Source organism: Chelon labrosus (assembly GCF_963514085.1).
Source record: "Chelon labrosus genome assembly, chromosome: 8".
Classification (NCBI taxonomy): domain Eukaryota; kingdom Metazoa; phylum Chordata; class Actinopteri; order Mugiliformes; family Mugilidae; genus Chelon; species Chelon labrosus.
In genome coordinates, this window is record NC_140358.1 from 4923884 (window position 1) to 4934385 (window position 10502).

The 10502-nt window shown below is 40.0% G+C and overlaps 1 protein-coding gene across 1 annotated transcript; it reads left to right on the top strand.

Moving 5' to 3' along the window:
- The first annotated feature begins 1607 nt into the window (after positions 1-1607).
- Positions 1608-7907, top strand: LOC311491719 (zinc finger BED domain-containing protein 4-like). The gene is made up of 4 exons (XM_084549731.1): positions 1608-2945; positions 3630-4690; positions 4932-5248; positions 5443-7907. The coding sequence occupies exons 1-4, from the start codon at positions 2763-2765 to the stop codon at positions 5805-5807; spliced, it is 1926 nt and encodes a 641-aa protein (XP_084405857.1). The 5' UTR covers positions 1608-2762; the 3' UTR covers positions 5808-7907.
- The last annotated feature ends 2595 nt before the right edge of the window (positions 7908-10502 follow it).

Genomic DNA, 10502 nt, shown 5'->3' on the forward strand with positions numbered 1-10502 from the left:
ACTGCTGACAGACATGGCAGGCTGCAGATTTGTCCCTGACTGATCGCAGCTTGCCCTCTTTCACGACATGCACAGCATACACAGGTTATTTAGAGGGAGGCACTTCACGGTTCCGCCTGATATCACCCACAGCATCATTAGTTTTGCCATGTTTACTGCTGTACACAGAAGAGAGTTTTGGCTCTACGTGTCAATGTAATGGAAGACAAATAGTAAAAGGTTTAAACCTGCAAGAGAAGCCAAAACAAGACCAACAATCTGCAGAGTTTGTTCATGAACAATGTGCAAATTAAAATGATGACCTTTGGTGTTTGACGAAAAGTCGCATGATCAGTTTTTATAATTCTTCCTTAGGGTGGCTTGCATGCGTATAGCAGTTGTGGAGACATTTTACTCAAAACTAAGACATAAGACATGTTTATTAATCCCACGTATGGGAAATTACCTTGTCACAGTAGCGTGGAATTTGGCAAATATATATACAAAAACAATAACGACTTCAATTACCAAAAAACACAATACAGATTTGAAAAATATATACAAAAAATAACAACACTCTTAAAAATATATAGAGAAAAAATAGAAATAGAAATATATAAAGACATTCTGCATGTACAGCGTGGTGGTGGAAAAACCTTTACAAATAAATAAATGCTAAAACTTAAAAACTATAAGATGTTGAGGTAGTGGTTTGTGCAAAGTAAGGCAGTGCAAAAAAAGCAGATTTATTTGTGCAAAATGACAGTTTTTAATGACTCATGCTGGTGTTGTACAGCCTGATGGCAGTTGGAATGAAGGACCTGCGGTAGCGTTCCCTCTTGCAGTGTGGATGCAGCAGTCTGCTGCTGAAGGAGCTGCTTAGGTCTCCTACAGTCTGATGCAGTGGGTGAGAGGGGTTGTCCATGATTGATGTCAGCTTGGCTAACATCCTCCTCTCACCCACCTCCTTGATGGAGTCCAGAGAGCAGTCCAGGACAGAGCCGGCCCGTCTGACCAGCTTGTTGAGTCTCTTCCTGTCCCTCTCTGACCTGCCACTGCTCCAGCAGACCACTGCATACAGGATGGCAGAAGCCACCACAGAGTCATAAAAAGTCCTTAGCAGTGTCCTGCACACCCCAAAGGACCTCAGACGTCTCGGCAGATGGAGACGACTTTGGCCCTTCTTGTACGGGGCGTTTGTGTTGTGTGTCCAGTCCAGTTTATTGTTGAGGTGAATGCAAATAAGTCAACTTTACTGACGGTGATCTGCTGTGTTTAGTTATCATTTCCACTCTAGATGGATTTCAGTCTGGTCAGGTTATTATCTGCATTATAGTGTCTAGGCTAATCCCAGTACATGTCTGTAAATAATATAGCCCAAAACACTACTGGATTCTGCCCCTATCAGCCAAGATCTCCAGCATAGTGACATATTGTTCTAACATATTGTATTATGTCACATTCTGTTTTATAGATACTGAAGGTACGATCATAATTAGTCTCCTCGTACAATGTACAGTAAAAAAAAAAAAAAAAAAAAAGGGAAAAGTGGTCAATATCTGACCTTTAAAAGTGCAACAATTCTCCTAGGTACATTTTCACACCGTTTGTCAATATGCATGGTAGTTAGGTTGCTAACTTGGAACATGGAAAACTCGCATTTTATTCTTAATAGCTCTTTATGACTGACCAGACACCTGTTTGATGATGTTGCCTGATGGATGAGAATCTAAGGCCTCGTCCACACGTACGAAAACGATCTTTTCCCCCTCCGTTTTCCCTGGCATCGTTTCAAGAATATCTGTGTCCACACGGATCCGTTTCACCATGACTGAAAACGCTACTTCATATTCCAGGCCTATAGGTGGCGCTGTTTCAGTTTCAGAAATTCACCAAAAACGGAGAGGAAGAGGCGGAGCATGCGCATAAAGCTTGAGCGCTGTTTACAAATCGGCTTTAGAAGAAACCAAAGTCAAGGAGAAATTATATTTTGCCCTGGTAACCCTAATAGGCTCAATATCTTCTCCAGCAGGAACACGAGCATGTAGTCCGCCATTGTTGTAGATGTTGTTATGAGACGTCTCGCGGGATATAAGAGGTGGAAGGCTGCTCGAGGGGTGTGGCGATGACATCATCGAAACGCACTTCTCCGTTTTCGCAGTCCACACAAAAACGCAAGAGATGCGTTTGCGAATTTTTTCACCCTGGGACCCGTTTTCAGAAAAGTGCGTTTTAGGGCAATGCGTTTACAGGATTCGTGTGGACGATCGGCCAAAACGATGCAAAACATCTGCGTTTAGACCAAAAAGCGTCTCCGTGTGGATGGCCCCTAAGGGTTGAATAGTTTTAAAGTAACTTTTGCACAGTGCTCCACAGTTTTAGCATTGAGTTTTGCAGTGGTGGACAGTAACGAAGTAGATGTAATTCGTTCCTGTACTTAAGTACGGAATAGATGTATCTGTACTTTACTCAAGTATTTATATTTGGTGAGACTTTATACTTTCACTCCACTACATTTCGAAGTGAAAATTCGTACTTTTACTCCGTTACATGAATAAAAAACCCTATCGTTACATTTTGTCGAAACCAATAATATTGAGATGTCAAAAAACAGTGCAGTCAGTCACGCACCAATCAGGGCTCAGTGCGCGATTTGCTCTCTCTGAAGTCCTGTCGATTTCGTCAGTCCGTTCGTCGTTCATTTGATGAGTGGTATTTGGAAGAGCTCGGTGAATTAATTTGGAAGCATTGCATTTAGAAGAATTAGAAGTTAAATCAACAAAATGACAGAAACGATGGAAGATGCTGACTTGCTCGAACACCCATGGCCTCACTTAGGCGAATTTTTTGAATTAATGGACAGAAAGAAAGATTCATTTTACTTTAAGTGTCTACTCTGCCTTCCAAAGCAGAACAGGATATCCTCCTTTAAGAATTCTCCTTCCAATTTGAAGAAACACGTCGAGGTAAGTTATTTTTACTTTGGTGTGTTTGACGGCTAGCAACCGAATTGTTTTAAATTTGACCTAAAGGATACTACATTGTTTGCATGTGTGTTCGGCTAAATTAACTATACGCTAGCATAGCGTATTAGCGGCTAATCGTACTGATGTTGAATGCTCCCTTCTTACTAAGCCTTCGTTCAGAGGGTAAATTCTTTGCATTGCCGTCAAGTAAAGTGGTCTTTTCATCCTACATAAGTTAATTGTCTTTGGCGAAATAGCCTGCCGTCATTTCTAACTAGAAAACGGTGAGGTTGTCGCTAAGAAATTAGCTTTTGAAGACACTTTAGGTGAAGTTTGTTTTGTTGTCATTTTGAGAAGTAGCCATAAGTGGATAATGTAGGCTACAGTATGACCACTAGAAATATAACCTACTACTGATGTTCGCATAATTGAAATTTAATGCATTTTACTTGTTTTAAATTAATGATATGATGCCAAATGAGTTGGTTGCTGGAATTTGCTTGGCAAATAAATGGACTGCATTTTTGCTAAATGGATAGAAATGAAATCCACTAATTTGTAGTTCACATTCTAAAGCCCAGCATAGCCTAGATTTAGGAAATGCAAAAAAGTGTATTTAATTTATTAATTGGAGTAGCCTGTGTGGATATGTTGTTAATGGATGGACTGTTTTTTTTCTTTCAGAGAAAGCATGCAAGTTATGTGGATAGGTATGACGCTTTGACTGCCCCACGGAAAAGAAAAGCAAAGAACCAAGACGGTCCCTCAACTGTCAAACAGTTAAAGTTAGGTGAAACAAACGTAGTTTCCCAAAGACATGTTGATCATGCTGTCATTAATTTTGTGATCCAGAGCCTCCAGCCCTTTAGTGTGGTAGAGAAGCCATCATTTCAAGAGCTTGTGCGAGATCTTCATCCAAATGCCACTGTCATGTCCAGGACCACCTTGAGACGCAAGATAGATGAGGCTTCAATTGAGATGAAAAGAAACATCAAAGAACATATGGAACCAATCAGTTTTATTGCTACGACAACAGATTGCTGGAGCGCAAGGCGAAGAGGTTTTCTTGGAGTTACTGCCCACTGGGTTGATCCCAATAGCCTAGAGAGGTGCTCAGTGGCACTAGCATGTAAGAAGCTGAAAGGTCCACACACTTTTGATGTTTTGGGTGGTGCGTTAAATGAGATTCATGCTGAATATGGCATACAGAACAAGATAACCCGAACTACTACGGACAACGGTTCCAATTTCTTAAAGGCATTCCGCATGTACGGAGAACAGGATGAAAATAACAATTCACCTTCAGATGAATCTGAGGATGATGTGGATGAGATGGATGATGACGAGGAACAGGAGTGGGATGGGTTTGGAGTGGATTTTGTCGAAGTCACTTCTATCTTAAATGAAGACGATGGTTTACAATTCCAACTCCCTAAACATCATCGATGCGCCTGCCACCTGCTGAATCTTGTCTCCACAGTGGATGCAGAAAAAGCAACATCTAACGATGCTTTCAAAAGGTTGTCTAGATCAGCTTTCTCGAAATGCCAAGCACTATGGAACAAGTGTGGGAGATCTGATGCTGCTGCAGAGCTTGTAGAGAATGTATGCAAAATTCAGCTGATCCGGCCAAACGCAACAAGGTGGAATTCTTTGTTCCTTGCTGTTGAGAGAATCCTACGAATTGTAAAAGAGCAGGGAGAAGGAGCTCTCAGAACTGTTTTCACTTCACTCAAGTTGCCCATGTAAGCATTGTTTTTTGAGTTTTTAAACTCATGTACTTCAAATAGCTAGTATGCCAGATTCTACATGGTTATTCTGCTAAATGGAGCACATCTATGACTCCAGAGTAGGCCTGGTGACATGACGGAAATATATTGTGATTTAACAGTATTGATAATTATTCATAATGTTAATGACCAAACCATGCAGAGTTAACCATGTGATCACATTAATTGATAAATTGTTGTTGTTTGAATCTATTAGGCTGAGTCCAGTTGAGATCTCCTTTCTAGAGGAGTACGCCAAAACGATGGGACCACTCGCCAAGGCCCTCAACATATTGCAATCTGAAACAGACGTGCAGATGGGATGGCTCCTGCCTACTTTGATGCTGCTGATCGCAAAGCTGAACAAGATCCGCAGTGGTTGCAGATACTGCAAACCTCTGGTGGATGCTGTCCAAGAGGGTCTGCAGCGACGTTTCGCTGACATGCTTGTGGAGCCAGAGTTTATCGCTGCTGCCATCCTTGTCCCAAAGTTTAAAACATCATGGACCTCTGACGAAAACCTCATAAAACTTGGTGAGACTTAACTAGTATTATTTGTTAGAAGAGTATTTAAACTTAAATTTACAGAAACAAAATAATGCTTAAAAATGCTTACAAACTCAAATGGGTAAGCATTACATTTTATGCACCTTTAAATTCTGTTATTCTGATTTAACGCATGATTACAGTGACTTTATTTCTAGCATTTATTTCAATGTCCATTTCAGGCCTGGACTACATTAAGGACCATCTGGAGGAAGACTCTTCACATCAATCACCAGCTAATGGCTCCAGTGCATCAGATGATGAGGACTTCTTCGCAAGCATGAAGACATCTAATGGTCAGGACAGTGTTAAACAATTAGATGGCTACCTTGCCTCAAAGGTAGACCACAAGGATATACTGAAGTCATACCCCGCAGTGTGTAAGTTGTCTCTTAAACTTAACACCGCTTTACCAGCCTCAGCCGCTTGCGAGCGCCTATTTAGCACTGCTGGGCTGATCTTTACCCCACGGCGGGCAAGGCTGGACGCAAAAAATTTTGAGAACCAACTCCTCCTGAAGCGAAATAAGAAATATTTTAAGCTTTAGTAAGTGGTGAACAGCTTTGCCATTTTAAGCTTGCTGTTTAAGCATGCTACGTGGGATTAAGGGTACCACACCTTTGTTGAGTATCCTCCACTATAATCTTAAGCACAAATTGGTATAACATAATGCTGCGCTAGTTCCTGGAGTGGTAGTTTTATTCCCACTTGTGATATCTGACTGAGTATTTTGTTCTGACTTCCTGTGTTTGTAGTATGTATCATTCACTACATACATTTTCATGTCTTCTGTGCATACCATTTTAGGCTTGCTGTTTTAGCATGCCACTTGTGATTCAGGATAGGTCAGGGAAACTGGTTTGTTGTGACTTCGTTATTGTGCGCCACAACTTTGTTAGAGTATCCTCCTCGATAATCTTAAGCACAAATTGGTATCGTAAAATGCTTTACTAGTTCCTGGAATGGAAGTATTTTGTTTTGACTTCCTGTGTTTGTAGTATGTGTCATTCACTAGCCTACTTTTTCTGTCTTCTGTGCAAACTGGCATGCACTGTAATTGTCTGGAATTTATGCAAAAGCTAGTTCTTGCAATATTATTTTTTTTTTTTCATATTTGATCTGAGGTCAAAGGTTTTATTTTGACTTTTGTCTGTTTTTGTACCTAGGTTGGTGTAGGTAATATCAAAAATATTATACTAGTCTTAAGCACCAACTAGTATGACACCACATTCTCTGATTTTCTAATCAGCTCAGGTAGTGGTATACCCAATGTTTTGAAGCATAAATCAGTATTTTTGAGTTGAAAGGTACAGTAACACATTTCAGACATATACATGTATGTGACAAAAGAAAGGTGCTTGTTTTACTACACATTTGTTGTAATGAAATGTGGAACAGCAACTAAGTTACAAATAAATGTAAAATTAATTAAATGTTCTTGAGAGCTGTTATTTCATAACCACTTGGTCTTACCTTATGGCAATAGATAGATTTTAATGCTTTGTGATTATATTCTTTAAATACACAAATGTAAGTGGCATTAGTATTTCACCTTATACAAGTTGAGAGAGCAGGAGCTTTGATGTAAAAATGATTTTAAAAAGCCATTAGAGCCATAATGCAATGAGGTACTTTTACTTTTAATACTTAAGTATATATGAAGGCAAATACTTTTATACTTCTACTTAAGTAGAAATTCAAAGTGCATACTTTTACTTTTACTTGAGTAATATTTGACACAAGGTATCTATACTTTCACTTAAGTACATAATCAGTGTACTTCGTCCACCACTGGAGTTTTGATAGTGTAAACATACCATCTCCTCGCTGACAGCAAGCAATACATACTGGCATACAACAGCGGCATAGTAAATTTACTTCATGTTATACAGCCATTGTGTCTCATGTTTGAATGACTTCCTGTCACAGCTGTACCTTTTGGAAGAAGACAGACTTTCTGGCGAAGTGGCTGCACCTGTCACCGTCTTCAAAGGGTCTCTGTGCATCTTGTCACACCTTTCCCATCCCCCATTGTGAAGGGAGCCCTGGCTGGCAGGTCCCCATTGATCTGTTCCAGAGCTGTGATAATTGGGCCATTAAGATCTCAAAAAGACACCCAGCATGAGGCAGAGATAGAGTCTAACAGTCTGCCAAGAGAAAGGACTTCCAACTCCTCCATCACACTTGATGATTTCTTTGCTATTCTATGAAATGTGTAGGAACAGCATGTTGTTTTGCTTGTATTGAATGCATTGCAGTATACAGATGAGACATCTTGACAAAAACAACTGAAATCTTACACAGCCCAAATGGTGAATGGGTCCTCCGATCGAGGCTGTGTTTGCGACAAAACAGAAAATGTATGTACATAAACCACAGATACACTAGACAATCACAAAGAGAATCAAAACGACAACAGACACACAAGAGATCAACAAAAGACACACAGTGACCATAAAGAGATGCAAAAAGACTACAAAGAGACTCAAAGCACACATACACACAATTATTTTAGTATTTATTTATTTCCTTCCTTGCTCCCACATGGTAGGGTGTCTTTTACATGCCTGTGCCTATAGTGGCAAGGTATTCCATAAGTCATCTATGGGCAGGTGTAAAATTCACAGCAAAACTGAAGGTCAATATTACACTGTGCTCAAGAAAACAAGTGCATCTATCCTTGCATGTGTTGCACCACAGACCAAGGAGAAAACCTGTAGGTAATTTGGAAGAAAAATCAATGGCAACTGCCAACACTAGTAAGTCTGAGTCGTGATAAGGTTGCTTTCTGCCCCATTAGGTATCTCCACTCTGGCGTCTTCCCCATCACAAGCTCAAATACTCATCACCAAACTGTATTAAGCAGACGTGTTATAAAATCAAATGCAACTCACACATAAACAAGCTAGATGAGGGAATAAGAAGCAAGACACAGAACAAAATGTAGCACGTTGTTTCAAGGATGGAGTGAGTCAGTGGATTGGATGTCTGTAAATCAAAAGAACTCATCCACACAGAAGGGCCAGGCCTTTTTACACAGTGCATTATTTGATAATACTGCACTTACAGCACACAGTATATACACATTAGAATCTTTTCCAGCTTATGTTTTGCCCTTGGTGACCTGGCCTGTTCTGGTTCTCTTTCTTCTATTACTGCAAAATAAATGTCATTTTGCCCCCCCCACAGTTTTCAGAATCTGCTTTATACAGATAACATATAAGGAGTTTGACTTCAGTTACATGCTGCTGCCACTGTACTTGAATAGGATATAGGAAAGGAATTATGGGTATGGGTAATTATGGGTAAGAGAATGACAGACAAAGAACAAAAAGTGGGATATGCACAGATAGTGTGGCCCAGACTGTAACCGCTTGTCCTTCGGAGGGTTGCGGGGTTGCTGGAGACTATCCCAGCTGTCACTGGGCGAGAAGCAGGGTACCCTGGACAGGTCTCCAGTCTATCTTAGGGCTAACACAGAGAGACAGATAACTATTCACACTCAATTAACCGAACAAGCATGTCTTTGGACAGTGGGAGTAAGCTGGAGTCCCCGGAGAGAACCCACGCAGACACAGGGAGAACATGCAAACTCCACACAGAAAGGCCCCAGAACCTTCTTGCTGTGAGGCATCAGTGCTAATCACCACACCACTGTGCCACCCTTGCCAGGACTGTTTCATACAAAATGCAGAAAAAATAATAATAATAATTTCAGTTAACCTAGTTTTTAGATATGGTATGATTGTCTGCTACTCTATATAACTGGGAGGAAAGTGAATTAGTTGTTGTTAATGGAAGAAACTTGCGTTACATAGTGTTGTGCTTCAGTGGGAGACTTCAGAGTTGACACATAAACAGCACTAATACATATATGCCATTACACCTTGTATAAGGCGGCACTTACTACAATTACACAGACAAAGACGACTAATAACCGGGTTGAGGTTTGGGTGTTAACATTTCATCTTGTGCATTCTCTCACCCCTATATTTGTGAAATGTGATAGTGCTGATTAAACCAGCTTGTCATTTCTCAGTAAATGGAATGTGTACTTGCTATCTAGAAAATCATCTTGACATTTTCACTGGCTGGAAAATAAATGTATTATTTTGAAATAATGGTGTCTAGTTTATGCCATTATGCTGTATATTGTTACATTAGAAGCTCACTCTATATTTTTGATAAGCATGCCATGATGAAGGTTACTGTTTTTCCATGTTGTGTGTAGCAATTATGATTGTGTGACATTTAAAACAGTGAAGAAACACTGATAATTCAGCTGGAGCCCAACGAAACTTACAAGTATGATTTGCTGTGTCGTTCAGTAAAGCTAAAAAGATTATGTCAATGGCTGAAACAAAACCATAAAAGCTTCCTAAATAGGATTTCTGGCAGATTTGTATCCAAAACTGCTACTAAAGATTCCTCTGATATTTCAGTTTACACAGTTCAGTTTGTCAAACATGTATCAACACAACATCTCAGTAATGCCTTGAGAGAATTTCTTCAGATTTGTCCCAAAATTTCAGTTGGACTCAAATATGAATTAGAAACTGGTTGTCAAGGCTCAGTGTGGCTTCATCACACGTTTTAGGACAGGATAACTTGTGAAAGCAAAATCTCAACAACACCTAGAGAGAATTTCATCAAATTTGGCTCAGATCGCCAATAAGACTCAAGGATGACTTTTTGTTTCTGTTCGTGACTCGTGAAGGCAATTTCTCAGAGTCATGAAGGAATTTTGTTCCTTGTTTGTTTTGGGTGAGACAGGACAAAAGCATAAAATGTAGAGTGATGCGATTTTATGCGCCAGAAGTCAAAAGACAAGTAATCTTTATGATGAGTTTGGATTGGTTGGTAGAGGTATTAAAAAAAATGTCTGAAATGCTATTGTTTAAATTCCCACTCCACAGTATCTGTGCATGGTAACTGCAGTATGGTGAAGGTTGTGGAAAAGTATTTGATTTACAGTTGAACAGATGAAAGGCAAATGTTACTGCATATCTGTGATGAGAGAAGACCTCCAGTCTGCGTGACACTTTCAGGTGCAACACACCCATCAAACTCCCCAACCTCCTCACCCTTACAACCTACATTGCTAAATATAGGATATATAAATTGTGAGGCACAGAATTGTCCAGTATGGATGTAATTCCAGGATCACTAGGCCGATCAGCTCTGACTACCAGTGTGAAATATGCTGCAGATGCTTAATAAATCCATCCACACCCTCAGGCTG